Source organism: Hippopotamus amphibius, chromosome 9 (genome assembly GCF_030028045.1).
Source record: "Hippopotamus amphibius kiboko isolate mHipAmp2 chromosome 9, mHipAmp2.hap2, whole genome shotgun sequence".
Lineage (NCBI taxonomy): Eukaryota > Metazoa > Chordata > Mammalia > Artiodactyla > Hippopotamidae > Hippopotamus > Hippopotamus amphibius.
The window spans coordinates 99,111,392-99,131,380 of record NC_080194.1 but is presented as its reverse complement, the minus strand read 5'-3'; the positions used below and the strand labels follow the sequence as shown (position 1 = coordinate 99,131,380).

The 19,989-nt window shown below is 35.3% G+C and overlaps 1 protein-coding gene across 7 annotated transcripts in view; it reads right to left on the bottom strand.

Moving 5' to 3' along the window:
* Window positions 1-19,989, bottom strand: part of ARHGAP20 (Rho GTPase activating protein 20) — a 172,648-nt gene that overhangs the window by 27,177 nt on the left and 125,482 nt on the right. For 5 of the 7 annotated variants that reach the window (XM_057748498.1, XM_057748499.1, XM_057748503.1 and 2 more), the window contains 5 exons: window positions 14,954-14,995; window positions 13,938-14,022; window positions 10,764-10,841; window positions 5,801-5,867; window positions 3,257-3,445 (listed from right to left, as the gene is read on the bottom strand). In XM_057748498.1, the coding sequence (XP_057604481.1) occupies window positions 3,257-3,445; window positions 5,801-5,867; window positions 10,764-10,841; window positions 13,938-14,022; window positions 14,954-14,995 (461 nt within the window). Of the gene's footprint in view, window positions 1-3,256; window positions 3,446-5,800; window positions 5,868-10,763; window positions 10,842-11,800; window positions 11,841-13,937; window positions 14,023-14,953; window positions 14,996-19,989 lie in introns of those variants that run through there. The other 2 variants (XM_057748501.1, XM_057748502.1) reach the window with 2 other exon arrangements.

The window sequence follows — 19,989 nt, the reverse complement described above, 5'->3', positions numbered from 1 at the left end:
TATTGGCATAAAAACAGATACGCAGATCAATGGAATAGAATAGAGAACCCAGAAATAAACGTATGCACTTATGGTCAATTAATTTACAACGAAGGAGCCAAGAACATACAATGAGGAAAGGATACTTTCTTCAATAAGTGGTGCTGGGAAAACTGGATAGCAACATGCAAAAAATGTAACTGGACAATGCCATACAGAAAAATTAACTCAAAATGGATCAAGACTTCAATGTAAGACATGAAATTATAAAACTTCTGGAAAGAAATATGAGGGTAACCTACTTGACATTGGTCCTGGCAATGATTTTTTGGATTTGACACCAAAAGCAAAGGAAAGGTAACAAAAGCAAAAATAAACAAAGGACTACATCAAACTAAAAAGCTTTTTCACAGTAAAGGAACCAATCAACAAAATAAAAATTCAAGTTACTGAATGGGAGAAAATATTTGCAAATCATGTATCTGATAAGGGGTTAACACCCAAAATATATAAAGAACTCATACAGCAAAAAAACCAAACAACCTGATTGAAAAATGGGCAGAGAACCTGAACATTTTTCCAAAGAGGAAATGCAAATGGCCAATAGGCATATGAAAAGATGCTCAACATCACTATCATCAGGGAAATGCAAATAAAAACCATGATGAGATATTAACTCACAGTTGTTAAAATGGCTATTATCAAAGTGACAAAAAAAGACAAGTGTTGGTGAAGATGTAGAGAAAAGCGAACACTCATAGGCACTGCTGGTGGGAATGTAATTTGGTGCAGCCACTATGAAAACCAGTATGGAGGTCCTCAAAAAACTAAAAAGAGTACAACCATATGATACAGCATTTCCATTGCTGGATAATTATCTGAAGAAAGCGAAAACAATAATTTGACATTTAAGACATTTAATGGACAAGTAACATAAAGCTACTTTTACACTTCTCTTGCTGTCTAAAGTCAAAACAAGAAGTGAGATCTACATTTCCATAAAAATTTGTAGCAGATGAACTTCCTGGGCTCAAACTACAATTCCAGCAGTATTTACCAGCTTTAATGCAAGTGCAAAGGAATCTTCTATATTTCAAAATCATTTGTGCAACTGAACTGTGCAAAACTATTTCAAACGGAACTATTTCAAAATACTTTAATTTCCACCTAACCTTCAATTGGAAGTGATTAATCTGCAATGAAATCACATGCCAAAAGGCAAATATCAAAGGAAAAATCTAACAAAATTCTACAAATGCCTCCAAAGAGAGGATTACGCTCAATTAAAATTATATGCTTGTAGGATGACATATTAGTATTTGGCAGTACCTAACTGTGTGAAAAGATATTTTAAAAGATGATGAAATATATAAAATCTCATTATAGATCAGAACATTTTGCATTCAATTATGATAATTGGAATACTAATTTTGAACCCCAGTTACATGAAATATTATTTCCCAAAAAGAATTCAATTCTTCTCATTAGTATATCTGTATTACATAAAATCCTACTCAATTATCACTACATGTTGAATATCATTAATGAAAAATTTGTGGAAATTTATCTCTCTTGTTATGTAAGTACCCACGTAATATCCTCAATTTTGTCTGCTGACTTGCAAATTTTACTACCTGGTCCTTTACAGAGAAAGTCTGTAAGTTGATCTCTGATCTAAGTCAGTGGTTTCCAAAACAGCTGTTCATCAAAATCCCCTATATTAAAAAAATATAAAACTGGTTCACCTGTTAATTTTTTAGCTACACAGGTAGGTTGCCACCATTGGTTTATAGTTACTCCATCCCTGATCCCATTTATCATGAATCATCTTATAGCTGCAACCATTATTATCTTAACTTTCAACAGGGAGAGACAGAGGATTAATAAGTAGAGGATGCCTACAATTTAATTAAGCAAGTCATTGGCAAAACTGGGTAAAACCCTTAGGATTTCTTGACCCTTGATTATTTTGGTCCAATTAATTAAATTTCATTTCATTTCACTGACAAGGGACCCAGAGAAACAGTTTTGAAAAACATGGGTATAAAGGTAGAAGAGTAAAATATTATTCTCCTCAGCTTAGTTATAAAGGCAACATTCCCTTTATGTCTTTAATGAACACTAACAAGAGACCTATTAATAAACTAATTCAACTAATATTTATTGGATACTTTTTTATATATGCGGATACTGTTTCAGGTGCTGGGAATATAGCAGTAAACAGAACAGACCAAACTCTCTACCTTCATGGAGCTCCCATTTTAGTGGATGGGAAATTGTAACACCTCTATAATACCCCTTCAAAATGGCCCAAAGATGTGAGTAAATAGCCTTAGGATTTGAAACCTCAATTTACCATTATAGGAGAGGAGGACTGGTACAAATGCAAGATCACTTTTTACAGCTGGTGTTAGCAAGATTAGGGACTCCTGACCAATGACTTCAATAAAGTATGAAGTTTGAGGCTAGGTCATCAACAGAAAGTGATAGCGTTGGACATGCATGCGTTGGGGGATGAGTATAAAACAATGACCACTGTTCATTGGGTCCCCCAGTGTGTTTAAACTGACAAAGGCAGCTACAAAAATTCAACATCAATTTTCTACTATCCCACTCACACTTTTTGACATGATATATTTTCTTCTGTTTTCCACACGATCTTACTTTCAGACTGAGGGCGTAAAGCTCATACTTGGATTAGGGTACTTAATGACAGTCCTCCTATGTTGAAAAGCATTTCTGTCATTCTGGAGTCTTTATTATGGGGAGGGTAGGAGATGGCTACATTCACAGGGATCAGAATAGATTAGTAGACTAAGGACAGTTTTCTGTGGAAATCATCTTAATCCAGGTAGGGCATCAGAGTCTCCTGACATCCATCACTGACAGCCTCCTTTTTATAATGTGACCATTTAGGGGGAACACACTATGCAAAGTATTACAGTACAAAGAAAGCACTGAAGCACCTGCAGTATTGCCTGGTGCCTTTGATTCTTCTGTGGGCATAAGGTTAAAGGGGAAAGACTAATGAAGAAAGAAGGAACAGATGCTACTGCAGTTAGTAACTGTTGATTACAAGTCAGTCACTCCTACTGCTGATTTATAAAAGATCTTCTAAAATTCCATCTTTCCTTTCAAAACACTTAGCATATGCAAAAGAAAAAATACTTCATCTGCCTGTTTGGGCCTGTATAAAGGCAAAGAACTTTGAAAACTTTGCTTTCAGGAATGAAAAGTTTTGCTAAAAAAAGGCTCTATGAGGGAGAAGAAAACTCACCACTCAACTGCTGGGCCACAGCCAGGCGGCTGGGCTTCAGGATGAACTGGCACTGCATCTCTCGGGGCAGCTGTTCCATGAGGAAGGGCTCCTGGAAGTTGGAAGGTGTGGGGGAATCCTTTGATCCCTGCGTCAGGAGTGCTGTGTCTCGAAGATGGCTCATTTTAATTCCATAGGGATATTCATGTCCTACACAGAGAAAAAAGTCTAAATGTAGACTTTAGGCTCACTGATACAGGTGAGCGTGTGTGCTATGTACTGGAACGTATGGCAATTTGCTCCTGGGACTTGTGGTATAAATCCTTTTGTTGACTTAATGATCACTGTGTATACTCTCATAGTTGCAGACCAGTGCATAATGCAGGTGGCCCAACCAGGGTATTTTTTTTTTGTTCTTGTTTTTGTTTTTTGGAGTGAGGGAGGAAAAAAAAGCAAAGAGAAAAAAATGTCTCAAGAATACCTTGTTTGGGAATGCACAGATTAGTCTGTGAGTTGCATAATGTTGACTTTTCCTATGTTCACATCTGAGAATATTTAAAGGTATTCTAGTTTCTCCTTTGACACTAACTGTATCTTTAAATCTTCAGCCAATCCTTGACCTCTCTCAGTCTTAAATCCATGATTTAAAGTATTTACCCTACCTATCTCACAGCATTATAAGGATAAAATAAATAAACCTTCATAGTTAATATTATTTAAATAATAAGGGCAAAAACTTTATATTTCAAGCATCACTATTATTACTGTTATTCAATACAAGGTATCTTTCTCAAGAAGACATTTTATACTTTTTATTAGTTATATAATTAGAGTTACTCAAGAACACTTGGACTGGTTTTGTTTGACTTACGCTTCCCTCCCATTACTTCCCTCTAAGGTTTTTTTCATAGGAATAATTAGAAGGAAGACTGCAGAGTATTAGAAACAAAGAGACAAGATTCAAACAGAAATTTTCAGACTAGAAAAACTAAACCCTGGACATCTGACTGCAACATGATGTTTTGCACTTTAGTACTCTTAGGTAACTGCATTTTCTTAATTAATCAAGTACCACTGTACCATAGATTTAGTTTAGTTTTTAAAGAGAGTAAACTCTCTTCTATTCCAGATTTATCACAGAATGTAACTCAGTGAACTCTTCCTTTTCCTTTCTATCTGGCATAGGCTACAATGTCAATGTTCCATTAACATCACGTACTACAGCAACTTTCAGGGATTAAGGCAAAAAAAGGACTTCTATAACAGCAATAAAACAAAATCAATTTATCAAAATAGCCAATAGCTAATTTACAACTGGTTTTTGCAAGGCATGTTAAAATATGCAATGGAGAATTGTTGCTAAGTAAAATTAGCAACATGGGACAATCATGTCCCATGGTTTTTTTTTAGTGAGAGAAAAGAAGCTTGAAGGTGTTTAAGCCTGAGAGTTACCATCTATATAGTTTTAATTAAATTAATATATTTTATTAACAATTATTTTAAGCACTCGTTTGGTTTTTAATTGCAGCTTTAATTTTTGCTCATTGACTTTTACAAAAATGACAACATAAAGAAACTGGACATGCAGTGAATTTTGTCCCCAGCTATGTGCATAATGACTTGCTTTAAGTCTGAGAATATACAATTCATAGAAAAGTTTGGTTTTAGATTATTCAGATTATTTGAAACCTGAATTACACAGTAGTGATCTCACAGATAAAGAAATGATTACATATAATATGCTTTGCACCACGTCTGGCAGATAGTAAGCATTAAAAATTATTAACAGAAATCATCACTATCACTATCAATGTCACCATCTCAAGATCTGCTACAGATACTGTCCTTTATTGTAATTGGTTTATTTCTGTTAACCACACTGAATGGTCTCACTGATCAAGAATATGTTTTAGCTAAATGATTTAAACAAGGTGAAGATGTAACCTATTTACCAATAATTCTTCAAAACAAATGCTGGAAAGTTTGGCTAGAGAAATAGCAAAATAATTAGTAAAGTAGCAGTTATTGCTAAGTTAGTCCATGAAGGTATTTAGGGATCTAAATGGTTTAATTTCATTATCTTTATGATGCCTAGGAAAGTTCTGGGTGAAGGGCAGGTGTTAAACACTCACCAATAAAGTGAGCCATGATTGCATTATAGACAGTCTTCCACAGAGGCAAGTAGTAGGTAGGAAAGGTAACAGGATATTCAAAAACTGAATATGAAAAATAAATATATAGGGAAAAAGGAATACCAATACACATTGCTTTCTTTCAGAAAAAAATTTAAAAAGGTTGACAAGATAGTTCTCTTTGTGAAGTGAAAAAAAAAAAAAAGGAAAATTTACATTTCTCTTCCCAGCTATACCATCAGATGCTTGAATGAATTTTTATCTGGCACATAGAAAATACTTGATAGATATTTACTAAATTAATATATGAATATAACAGAAGATTTAATATTTAATAGTATTTAAATTTAGGGCTATATACCAATTCTCTGAGACATTTAGAATTACAATCAAAACACAATCAATACTATCTTAGATTTTCACAGAAATTTACCAATGAGTGGGTATGGAGCCTCTTCTTTGCCAGAATTGACCCATAACTGGTACTCTCTCTCAGAGCCCTTGGAGAGAAAAGAATCAAAATAATTATTTCACATTTCGTAAATGAATAAGGATACATTTTGGGGCATTTTTATGTTTTGCAAAAAAAAAAAAAAGGGAAAAACCCAGGGACAATATAAATGCTTTTCAGGTTCATGGAGGTGGATATGGCCTTTGAACATGGCAGTGCTGATTCCTACAACCCAACTCTCGTGCTCTAATCCCCAACAGAGGACTCAGGAATCCTGCCCCTCTTGCCTAGCGACGACTAGGGATCCCTGAACTGCAGTAGAATCAGGCCCTCACTATCATGGGGCCCACAGGATATGAAATCATATTTTAAAAAGGAAGAAGAAACTTCCTGGTTTTCTAAAAGGTAAATCGATCTTCTTCAGAGTCCTGACTTCTGCTACCTCTGAACTTCTCAGAGAATATTGGACTTAACCTCCAATATGTCTCTGCAAAGACAAGCTTGTTATCCAGAAAGTCACAACACTGATGCGTCTGTGATGAAAAAGTAAAATCTCAAAGGCTGATTATTAGTTTAGCTGATTCTGAGTGGAAGGAGAATAATGACCAAGGGGCTTTGAGGAGAGGAGATAGGTAGCTGGCACAGTCCACACTGGCTTTATTTTGGGCAAATCCAGTCCTGGGGACAGAAAGGACAAGAATTCTGTCTAGAGAATAGGCCCAGTTATGGTGAACAATGAAACTGTTCACTAGCAGAATTACAACCCAGCAGTATTTAAAGTCCCATTTGAAAGAAATAATACAAATTATGTAGACTTTGCTGTATCCTCCAGAAGAGAATAAACCAAAAATACTTTAAATAAAACTAAAATAGATTGGTAATATTTAATATTCTTGCCTTTATCTTCTGATTAAAATCATGACCCTGATCTTATAATGGAGGGTCCTGGCTAGGAGATTACCCCTCCTAATAACCTCCCTGACTCTGTCACTTCCTTCCCTATCCCCTAGTCAAAAAATTTTATTGCAAACAGGAAGAGCAATCTAGTAAAAATCCTTTGTTTTTTTGTAGTGTCTGAAAACATTTTAATAATCCCTTAGAACAGTACAACCAAGCAGCCTCAATTCTTGATTATACTGAACAGAAATAGTTTTGGTCTGATGAGGTTGATCACTTTAACCAAAAGAAAATCATAAATAAGAAAATAAGTCATCATTAATTAATCTCCCTTCCTCTTAAACTACTCATTCTCTCCCAATGTATAATTTTAAAAGCTTAGAAATCAATGCAGAGGTGCCTGCTTTATCTAGTGCATATATATTTAATTACAACTTAAATACATTATTAAATTTAACTAAAATAAATCAGATTTATTATTCTAAATTTTGGTTGCCCTGAGTTCTTAATGGCTTATAGTGGCAATGTGTAAAAGCAAATCGAAACACAGTTAAGACTATGGCATATTTTAAATATATGTTATGTCACATCTTAGTAACACCATGTTTTCCCACTTACAGAAAATCTCACTCAAGGAATGGTGCTGTTCAAGTGCTTCTTTTAGTTCCATCTTTCTGAAAGTCATTCCCTTTAATACAAGTACCCACTGTGTGGTTTTTATATACCAGTAGTGAGGACATGAGAACTTTCCAATTCTCTTTCCCACCCTCATTCTCAAACATTCCAATCTTCTCTACTAATAAAATTTCAAAAACTCAACATTGGCCCATGAAACAGAAAGAAGCAGAAGCTAAAAGCAAAACAGGAAAATGTGGTGTGCATACTAAAAATCTTTAAATCCATGATTTAATTCAAAGCTTACTTTTAAATTTACTAATTCATTAGGAGGTACCATCTACCTCATCCTCTGGACCTGCAGCCAGTGAATATGGTTACTAGCCATATGTTCTTTATGTAAAAATTCTATTGTAGGGCAAATCCTTCAGAATTCATCATCCTAAGACTAACTGAATCTTGGGATAATAAATGAATAATTAGGTAAAGAAGAAGCACCAAGAGAGGAGACAGGGAAAGAACAGTCATATAGTGACAAGTGAGAAGAGGGAAAGGAGGTTGAAGCTTACTTATTAAGACTCTTATACCCCAAAATCCCCCTAACTGTATGTATATAAGATATAAAATTAAACTGCATATTATTATCACTCTAAAATTATAGTCTAATCTTATTAAGCTTTTCAGTTCACAGAGGTTATAAAATGGGAGTGGAAGAAGAACACTCAATATTAAGCTAATATTAAAACTTTACTGTCCTAGGTGAAAGACCTACATTCTGAAAACTATATAACATTGATAAAAGAAACTGAACATGATACAAATAAATGGAAAGATAACACATGTTCATTGATTGGAAGGATTAATATTGCTAAAGTGTCCATACTACCCAAAGCAACTGACAGTTAATGCAATCCCTATCAAAATACCCATGATATTTTTCACAGAACTAGAACAAATAACCCTAAAATTTGTATGGAACCACAAAAGATCCTGAATAGCCAAAGCAATCTTGAGAAAAAGGAACAAAGCTGGAGGTATCATGCTCCCTGGTTTCAAATGATACTACAAAGCTACAGTAATCAAAACAGTATAGGGACTTCCCTGCTGGTGCACTGGTTGAGAATCCACCTGCCAATGTAGGGGACACAGGTTTGATTCCTGGGCTGGGAAGATCCCACATGCCATGGAACAACTACACCTGTGAGCCACAACTACTGAGCCTGAGTGCTGCAACTACTGAAGCCCATGCGCCTAGAACCCGTGCTCTGCAACAAGAGAAGGCACTGCACTGAGAAGCCCGTGCACCACAACAAAGAGTAGCCCCCACCTGCCACAACTAGAGGAAGCCCACAAGCAGCAACAAAGACCCAATGCAACCAGTAAAAATAAACAAACAAACAAATATATTTATAACAACAACAAAGAAAACAGTATGATACTGGCACAAAAACAGACACATACATTAATGTAACAGAATAGAGAATCCAGAAATAAACCCACACATATATGGTCAATTAATCTACAACAAAGGAGGAAAGAATATACAATGGAGAAAATAATGTCTCTTCAATAAGTGGTACTGGGAAAACCAGACAGCTACATGTAAAAAATTAATTTAAAATATTTTCCCTACCATATATAAAAATAAAGTCAAAATGGATTAAAGGCCTAAATGTTAAGACTAGAAACCATAAGACTTCTAGAAGAGAATATAGGCAGAATATTTTTTAGCATAAATCATAACAATATTTTTTTGGATCTATATCCTAAGGCAAAACAAATAAAAGCAAAAATAAAGAAATGAGACCTAATTAAACTAAAAGCTTCTGCATAGCAAAGGAGACTATTGACAAAACAAAAAAGAAAAGCTACAGAATGGGAGAAGATATTTGTAAATGATATGATTGACAAGGGGTTAATATCCAAAATATTTAAACAGCTCATATGACTCAGTATCAAAAATACAAATAATACAATCCCCAAATGAGCAGAAGACCTGAATAGACATTTTTCCAAAGATGGCTTACAGATGGCTAGCTAACAGGCACATGAAAAGATGCTCAACATCGCTAACTACCAGAGAAATGCAAATCAAAACTATGAGATATTACTTTACACTTTTAAGGATGGCTGTCATCAAAACAACCACAAATCACAAATGTTTTCAAGGATGTGGATAAAAGGGAGCCCGTATACACTGTTGGTGAGAATTAAATTGGTGCAGCCCCTGTGGAAAATAGTATGGCGGTTCCTCAAAAAAATAAAAATATAACTACCATAATATCCAGCCATTCCACTCCTGGGTATATATCCAAAGAAAACAAAAACACTAATTTGAAAAGATACACACACCCCCATGTTCATAGTGGCATTATTTATAATATCCAAGATATTGAAGCAACCTGAGTGCCAATCAACAGATAAATGGATGAAGAATATGCAGTATGTGTGTATAAAATGGAATACTACTCAGCCATAAATAAGAATGAAAATTTTGCCATTTGCAACAACATGGATAGACCTGGAGGGTATTATGCTTAGTGAAATAAGTCATCAAAAGACAATACTGTATGTATTCATCTATATGCAGAATCTAAAAAATAAAACAAATGAAAAGATGTAACAAAACAGAAACAGGGGACTTCCCTGGTGGTGCAGTGGTTAAGAATCCGCCTGTCAATGCAGGGGACAAGGGTTCAAGCCCTGATCTGGGAAGACCCCACGTGTCTTGGAGCAAATAAGCCCATGTGCCACAACTACTAAGCCTGCACTCTAGAGCCCATGAGCCACAACTACTGAGCCCTTGTGCCACAACTACTGAAGCCCATGCTCCGCAACAAGAGAAGCCACTGTACTGAGAAGTTTGCACACTGCAACTAAGAGTAGCCCTTGCTCGCCACAACTAGAGAAAGCCTGCACACAGCAACAAAGACCCAAATGCAGCCATAAATACATACATACATACATACATACATAAAACAAAAAACAGAAACAGACATACAGAGAACAAACTAGTGTTACCAATGAGTTGTAGGGTAGGAGGAAGGACGAGACAGGTGAAGGGGATTACGAGGTATGAACTACTAGGTATAAAATAAATAACATACATGGATGTGATGTACCGCACAGGGAATATAGCCAATATTTTATAATAACTTTATATGGAGTATAATCTATAAAAACATCAAGTCACTATGTTGTACACCTGAAACTAATACAATGTTGTAATTCAACTACACTTCGATTAAAAACAAAACCAAACCTTCAAAAAGAATAAAAAACTTTACTGTTCTTATTTTCTATGTTTTGGGGGGCAAAATATGACTCTGGTATCTCTAATAATCAGCTGTCTTATGATGGAAGGGATAATATTTATAAGAATCAAAGTATCAAAGTTTGTTTTTAATTAAGAATATCTAGCAGAGTAACTTACAGTTATCCCTAGCATTGGTAGTGACATGTTGATAACTTCATTTGCTGTATCTGAATTCGTTACTGTTATAGTTTTAGACTGTGGAAAAAAAGAAATAAAAAATATACAGCTATAAATAAAGGATTTTAACACAGGCAAACAAATAATTATTGTCAAATGATTACCCACAGGCACATCTTGATTTCAAGTGTTGACAGGGTAAAGCATGACTTAAGTAGAACATGAATCCCTGATTATAGTTTACTTTCATTCCATTATATATTATGCTTTTTAATAAAATATCTCTTTCCTCTTAAAATAAAGAATATATGACTCAAAAAATATAAGACCTTAAGCCAGAAAGAAAAAGGACAAATATATTTTCAGAGAGATTACATGGACCACCTTTCCCAACCAAACAAACATACAAAATCAATGAGGATGGTCCTCTGTGTCATGTCCATGACTATTTCCATAAAGCAAAGTGTAATAAAAAAGGGAGAGGTTTAGATTACTTTCTATTTCCCTCTGAGTACTGTTTTCACAGTGTGGGTTTTCATTTCTTTGTATGGTAAAAAGTCTGTTTAGGTAAATCAGAATAAGAAACAGTTACAAAAGACATTTAAAGTTTAGAATTAAAAAAAAACTAGAATTATAAAAACACTATTTATTGAGCACTTTCTGTATGTCAGGCACCGTGGCTGCTGAGATTTTCACTGTTGAAATCTGTGGAAGCCTTAAAACCAATGAGTCTAGCAAACAAAATGAAAATTTTAGAAAACTCAATTCTGTTACCAATGCTGCCATTGATTAGGGTATCTATGACAGCCCTGCGCTAAATGCTAAACTACACTGAGAAATTACTACTTAAAAATAAATAGTTCACAACAAATAGAAATGGAATTAATGAGATTCTGAGATATCTATAGAGCTCACTAAATCCTAAGACATTATTTAAATATAAGACAATGCTTTGCTATCAAAAAAGAAATATTGGGAGTTTGGGATTGACATGTATAGACTACTATATTTAAAATAGATAACCAACAAGGACCTACTGTATAGCACAAGGAACTCTGCTCAACACTCTGTAATAACCTAAACGAGAAAAGAATTTGAAAAAGTATAGCTATATGTATATGTACTGTATAACTGAATCACTTTGTTGTATACCTGAAACTAACACAATACTGTTAATCAACTATATTCCAATATAAAATAAAAATTAAAAAAATAAAATATTTACTATGCACATAGGTATGTTTTACATATTATAATTATCAGATAAATCATCAACTAGTGCTATGTCTTTGATAAGGCTTAAATGGCACAAATAAGTAACATAAATGGAAACAAAATGATCTAAAAATAAAGCTAAGTGAAATCCACTGATAACTCATCACTTATCCCACTATTACAGTATTTATTCTCTATAAGCCTATTACTTGACATGATAAATTGCCTCTTTAAGTTTGTTAACTGATTTCAAACTGTGTTCCTTATAGCTCCAAGGATTAAGCAAAAGTATCTCAGAAACGAACAGGAAGGCTCAGTGTTTGTCTTCTACCAGAATTGCAGAGATGCTTTACATACTGGGCTTTAACTTGAGACAGAATATCATGAAAGGCTTCTGCTTTTTCCTTTTGAGTCTCAAACCCTTTCATTTAATTTAAAGAAACACTCTATAAAGTCTTCTGTAAGTGAAGGATTTATCCTGTAATACTAATAATATCATTCACTAATATTATTCACTAATAATAATAATCACTCCCAATGTACCTGGCTTCTAAGATAATGATTTTTCTTAATATTAGGTATATAAGTTCAAAACAGTAATTATAGGATTTTTTTCCCTGCATGCCTCTCTGGTAGACAAAACAAATGAACTTTAGCAGATAAGTGTTCTTTGGCTAGTAAACAAATAAAGAGACAAAACTGAGAATGTGCCTATTTTTTTCCATATTAGCAGAATTCATTAACAGGTTGTACATAACTGAAGCCCAAGGATACAGAATGCTTCTCATATGTACACTCCTATTTGGGAGGAATCACTCTTTCTGGAAGCAGGGCTTGCCATGAAGCAACTTCAGAGAGCACAGGACAGTGTGTCATATCATCATGGCCTTAACCAGGAAACTAGTAATAAAACAGAGCATCCAACCCACTTACATCTTGTCTTCTCTTCCAAAACCAGTCCTTTCTCAAGCATGCACTTTCCATACGTTGAAAGTGTTAAAAAAATAATGCAACAGTTTTTCCATGAAAATCCTGAGTGCAACCAACTGCCATAACAACTGAATCAAAGCCGGCAGAAAAACAGTGGTGCTTTTCCCTCTTTGCTTGCTACAGAATATCTCTGTATTCTTGTACCATACAAATTTGAGTATTTCCCTCAAGCAGTGACATCTGGCACTCATGTCAGAACATCTGCATGACTTTTGCCTAAAACATAACTGTTTTGTACTGCATATTTTTCCACATACAAAACTATTCTGTGTGATCTAGAGCTGCTGTGAAGTGACAATCCAGTATCATAAAAATATTCATTTCCATTTTGTGCATCATTGACAACATCCTGGCACTATATTTCAGTCATAAAATTCCACATAATAACTAGGGCTAAACAAACAATTTTTACTTGACAAAAATGAGAGAAACTGAGGCAGAATACGCTGATCTGTTAAAAATGCTCTCTCTCCCAGCTCATCCATTTATTAATCTGGGGGATTCAATATCTAAAAACTCAAAGAATGAAGAACTCTTTAAAACCCACTCTCTACTTGAGAAGTGACAGGTTGGAAAAAATTGCTTAATACTGATAGGAAATACTTCCTTGTGGAAATGCCTTTAATACAAGCCTCTGCAGCTGCTACTGAAAGGATCCAGAGAAACATTAATGCCAGAGGGAGGAAAGAGACATCTGACAGGCAGTATTCTTTCCAAATGTAAATGTTAAATACTGCAGTTAATATGAATTTCCCTTGCTTCATTTTCTCTCGGGTTATTTTGCATATGTACAAAGATGCACAGATACCCTGGAAAATGCACATTCTCACAACGGTATTTCTAAATGCCTACCTTCCACAGCACACACACACAGTCTGTCTGTCTGCCTGCCTGTCTCTCTTTTTAATTCATGGTGTTCTGCCTTATGCAGGGATTTGGAATTTAATTTTCTGGCTTAGAAACACTTACATAGGCACAATTCCCAATGTCCTTGGCGAAGATTTTGAGGGGAATGCTCTTCGGGTAGTCCTTCTCTTTCTCTAGATTGATGTATCTAATCAAATGCAACAACAACCCAAAATAACACTGAGTCAGATGGATTTTGCTAATGGCTTATTTTTAAAGCAATCTATTTTGCTAATATTTTCAATACACTTATATGCTATTTTTTAAAAGACAGATGGAAAGACTCAGCAAAGTCAGATTACATTATGGGTTGGAAGAGAATTTAAAAAAATTCTCTGGACGTTAGGCACGGGCACAAAAAGAACAGAGGAGATCCATTTCAAGTGAGGCTTGAGAAGCACAGCTGTGTTAAGGCACCTCTGGGTGATGTTTCATCCTCAAAGCTTCCCTACCTTCTCTGGACAGGCCCGGAATCTTAGTGATAAGTATAGGAGCATATATAATACTTTACTAGACCAAACCAAAACAATGGCCTTTTACTCCTTGTTGAGCTCTCCAGTGGAGTATAGATCTTGGTTGTTTCCATGCTTGGGAAAGGAGAGGAGGGAGGAAGGAGGGAAGGACTAAAGGAATAAGAGATGAACCTCAACTGACCATTTTAGTCTGTATGCTCAAAGGTAGGAAATTACTGTTATTCAGTTATTACTGAATTTTGAGGTGCTCAGCAGAAAACCTCCATGTATGGAATCTTGATACATGGTTTGAGGAAGCCGTTAGCTCCAAATGGTATGTTGGAGACACACAAAGAGATGGGAGAGATTACTGACTAATTTCTATCTAGAATGATCTAACCAGACCTCAATGTTCTCCTCCACAGTAAGAAAGAAATACATGTAATGAGAGAACATTATTTACAGTAAGTAGTTGCTAGTATACAATCTAAACAGCTTATTTTGAGGACAAATGAACAATTCCTACTAAGGCAAAGGGGGATAGTTTGGGGCACATCCCTGCAGAGAAAAATTTAATTCATTCAACTACACCATAAAGATGAAAAATATATATACTGAAAAAAATACCTCTGAAGGAGAGAGAGCCATTTGTCCTTCTGTTCTGGAGAACTGCAATCAAAGAAAATGGGAGACAAATTTAAACCACAGAAAATCCTTATTCTAACAAATGAAGACTGTCAATCCAGACAAAATATCAGTAGCCTGTTGTTATCGACATGGGTACACAAGACCGCAGCCTCAGCATAACTGTGTTCTGAAGAACCCTGAAGTGAAAATGCCCATTAGGATGAACTACACAGTCAAGTGTAGTTTTATTAAAACCTCTTGGATAGATTCAAGACAGACCCACTTTCCTACTTTACGGTGCTCTTAAAAATGGTATCCTCATAGTGAAAAAAGTACTTGATTTGGAATCTGACACCTTGTTTCAAAAATATATGCAATCACTTCTCGGCCTTTTGGCCAAGATCAAGTGTAAAATTATATGCAAGATACATCATCATGGGCAAATTACTTAACATCACTAAGCTTCAATTTCCACATCTGCAAAACTGGGCTAATTATCTCAGACTGTTTTTGTAGTTTTAAATGCCATGAAAATACAAAATATGCTTCAATTGAAATTAAAGAGATTAAGGAGAAATTTGGCATATCGATGGATATATCTTGGCCCAGAAACCAGTCTGTTGTCAGGAAAAGAACCATTTATTTCTCTATACATATGGCAGAACTATAATTTAGCCAATGAGTTCATAGAAAACATTCCTTTTTTTTTTTCTGTTCCAAGGGTTCTTTTATTTTATTTTTCCATTTATTTTATTTATTTATTTATTATTTTTTTGGGGTACATCAAGTTCAATCATCTGCTTTTATACACATATCCCCTCATGATCTTTTGTATTTCTGTGGTGTCTGTTGTTACTTCTCCTTTTTCATTTCTAATTCTGTTGATTTGCATCTTCTCCCTTTTTTTCCTGATGAGTCTGGCTAATGGTTTATCAATTTTGTTTATCTTCTCAAAGAACCAGCTGTTAGTTTTATTAATTTTTGCTATTGCTTCCTTCCTTTCTTTTTCATTTATTTCTGCTCTGATCTTTATGATTTCTTTCCTTCTGCTCACTTTGGGGTTTCTTTATTCTTTTTCTAATTGTTTTAGGTTTAAGGTTAGGTTGTTTATTCAATGTTTTTCTTGTTTCTTAAGGTAGGACTATATTGCTATAAACTTCCCTCTTAGAAATGCTTTTGCTGCATCCCATAGGTTTTGAGTTGTTGTGTTTTCATTGTCATTTGTTTCTAGATATTTTTTGATTTCCTCTTTGATTTCTTGGTTGTTTAATAGTGAATTGTTTAGCCTCCATGTGTTTGTATTTTTGCAGTTTTTTTCCTGTAATTGATACCTAGTCTCACGGTGTTGTGGTCTGAGAAGATGCTTGATATAATTGCAATTTTCTTGAATTTGCTGACGTTTGATTTGTGACCTAAGATGTGATCTATCCTGGAAAATGTTCCGTGTGCACTTGAGAAGAAAGTGTATTCTGTTGTTTTTGGATGGAATGTCCTATAAATATCAATTAAGTCAAGATGGTCTAATGTGTCATTTAAAGCTTGTGTGTCTTTATTTATTTTCTGTTTGGATGATCTGTCCATTGATGTAAGTGGGGTGTTCAAGTCTCCTACTATTATTGTGGTACTGTCGATGTCCCCTTTTATAGCTGTTAGCATTTGCCTTATGTATTGAGGTGCTCCTATGTTGGGGGCATAGATATTTACAATTGTGATATCTTCTTCTTGGATGGATCCCTTCCCTGTCTCTTGTAATAGTCTTTACTTTAAAGTCTAACGTGTCTGAGATGAGTATTGCTACTCCAGCTTTCTTTTGACTTCCATTTGCATGGAATATCTTTTTCCATCCCTTTACTTTCAGTCTATATGTATCCCTTGGTCTGAAGTGGGTTTCTTGTAGGCAGCATATAGAAGGGTCTTGTTATTGTATCCATTCAGCCAGTCTGTGTCTTTTGGTTGGCACATTTAATCCATTCACATTTAAGGTGATTATTGAAGTGTGTTTCTATTACCATTTTTTAAATTGTTTTGGGTTTGTATTTGTAGGTGTTTTCCTTTTCTTGTGTTTCCTACTTAGAGAAGTTCCTTTAGCACTTGTTGTAAGGCTGGTTTGGTGGTGCTGAATTCTCTTAACTTTTGCTTGTCTGGAAAGCTTTTGATTTCTCCCTCAAATCTGAATGAGATTCTTGCTGGGTAGAGTATTCTTGGCTGTAGGTTTCTCTCTTTCAGGACTTTCAGTATATCCTGCCATTCCTTTCTGGCCTGCAGAATTTCTGTAGAAAGGTGAGCTGTTATCCTTATGGGTTTTCCTTTATATGTTATTTGCTGCTTTTCTCTTGCTGCTTTTAATATTTTTTCTTTGTGTTTAATTGTCGTTACTCTGATTAATATGTGCCTTGGTGTATTTCTCCTTGGGCTTATTCTGTATGGGACTCTCTGTGCTTCTTGGACTTGGTTAATTATTTCCTTTCCCATGTTGGGGAAGTTTTCCACTATAACCTCTTCAAATATTTTCTCAGACCCTTTCTATTTTTCTTCTTCTTCTGGGATGCATATAATTCGAATGTTGGTATGCTTAATGTTATGACTGAGGTCTCTTAGACTGTCTTCTATTCTTTTTATTCTTTTTTCTTTTTCCTGCTCTGTGGCAGTTATTTCCCCCATTCTATCTTCCAACTCACTTATTCGTTCTTCTGCCTCAGTCATTCTGCTGGTTATATCATCTAGAGTATTTTTAATTTCAGTTCTTTTGTTATCCATTGCTGTTTGTTTTTCTGAGTTCTTATGAACTGTTTCTTGTACTTTCTCTACTTTGTTATCTGGATTTTGTATCATTTTTACTATCATTACTCTAAATTCTTTTTCAGGCATTTTTCCTATTTCTTCTTCATTTATTTGGTCTTGTGGGTTTTTTTCCTGCTCCTTTGCTTGCATGGTGTTTCTTTTTTTCCTCATGATTGTCCAAACTTCTGGGGTTGCTTGTCCCGGTGACAGAGGTGTTTATAGAAGACTCTCCAAGCCTCAGATTAATGTCTGAATGTTGGGTTAAACAAATACTAAGTCTTGGGTTTTTTGTATTATTCTGTGACCAGCAGAGAGCTTCCTTTATTGTTCGTCTGTATGCATTGGTGTGTGGGGAAGGAGAGGGTACAATAGTGGCTCCTTCCCCTGGGATTGAGTGAGCAGTGGCACACTGTTGTTTCAGTCAGGCTTGGAGGTGCCCATTATGTTGGGATCCTTGCGGTCCTTTCTGGTGTCCGAGGCCGTCTGCTGGTGTTCAGTTGGTTCTCTTGAAATAATTAGAGGGACTAGGCTGGAGAACTGTCTTCCCAGGGAAGTAGTGGAAGCTCCATTCCTCAGACCATCTGGAAAAAGAAAGTCCAGGGAATTTCCTGGTGGTCCATTGGTTCGGACTCCGCACTCTCACTGCTGAGGGCCCAGGTTCAGTCCCTGGTCAGGGAACTAAGATCCCACAAGCCACATGGCATGGCTCAGGCAGCAGAAGTGGAACACACTCATCCTGACCTAGTGAATCTGCTGGTGTTGGAGGGTTGCCTGCAGAGGTGGGGGGCAGCTGTGGCTCACTGAGGAGACAGGGAAACTGGCAGCAGGGGTTCTGAGAAGTGCTCACTGGCATGAGCCCTTCCAGAGTCCACCATTAGCTAGCTCCACCAAAGAGCCTGTCTAGAAAACATTCTTAATAACTATAATCCTCTGATTAAGATCAATTCATTTACAACTAATTATTAATAATTTTTCTGCTGAAGTCACTGCTGCATTTAATTCTTTTTATGTTTTTAACAATTTATTTTATTTTTATTTATTTATTTATGTATTTTTGGCTACATTGGGTCTTTGCTGCTATGCATGGGCTTTTTCTCTAGTTGTGGCATTTAATTCTTAAAGTTAAAAACAAAGTATTTCTATATGGTCTTGTTACTCAGCTTTTTTCTTTGCAGGTTATTAGCTTTTAAAATCATATTTCTAAGCTTCTCAAGGTTGGAAACACTAGTTATTTTCTTGTTCCAGAAAAATAGACTTAACAAATATTTGTAATTTGTTTCTTCGCTGCTTAGCAATTTTCTCCATAAGCAATCTCCCAGAATTGGTAATCAGAAAGTGCATTGTACACCTTTTGCCACTGATCAATTTTCATCTTTCACAACTCCTTATAATCTTTGATGTCTTCTCCTTTCGTAAACAGAAGATTTCCAGGTTCATTTATGCCAAATACTGCATTTATTTAGCAAAAATCTATGTTGAAAAAAAGATGAGTTTTCTTTACACCTTTAAACTTTTTTCAAAGCAATTAAACAAAATTGCCCCCTTTAAACACTTAGTATTTTTTTAAACTTTTAATTGACATGTAAGATACATAAACTGTACAATGCTTAAATGTGCAGTTTGAAGAATTTTCACAAATTGAACACACCCATGTGAGTAGCACCCAGATTATGAAACAGAAAACCACCTTGGAAGGTCTCCTTGTGTTCCTTTTCAGGCACTAGTTCCCACTATCCTGACTTCTAAGAAAACAGAACAGTTTTGTTTGTTTGGGTACTTTATATAAATGTAAGCATACAGTATGTACTGTTTTGTACTTTGCTTCTTTCATTCAGCATTATATTTGTGAGACTTAGCCACATTACTGCATGTGGTTTTAGCGTGTTCATTCTACTTGCTGTACAGTCTTCCATTGTTTGAATATACAGCATACAATTACTTTAAAATAAACAAATTATGAAGTGCATCAGGTTAATTCACTGAAATTGATTTGGTAATCTTCTTGTATTTTCCCCTGTCTCCTGCTCTATGCAAGAATCCAGGACTTCTCTTTCCTTAGTAATTCTTAATCTCGGGCATTTTTATAGAACTAAAAACAGAAGTACTCCAAAATCAAGGTTAGCTCTGAGTTTAACACCTATGTTAAGAGCCAGGAGAGAAGAAAGCGATATATCTTAGAGAAAGAAAAAGGGTAAGACAGATTGGAAAGATTCCCTCAAACTTGGGAGGAGATAGAGTCTGTTATCCCTAAGAGT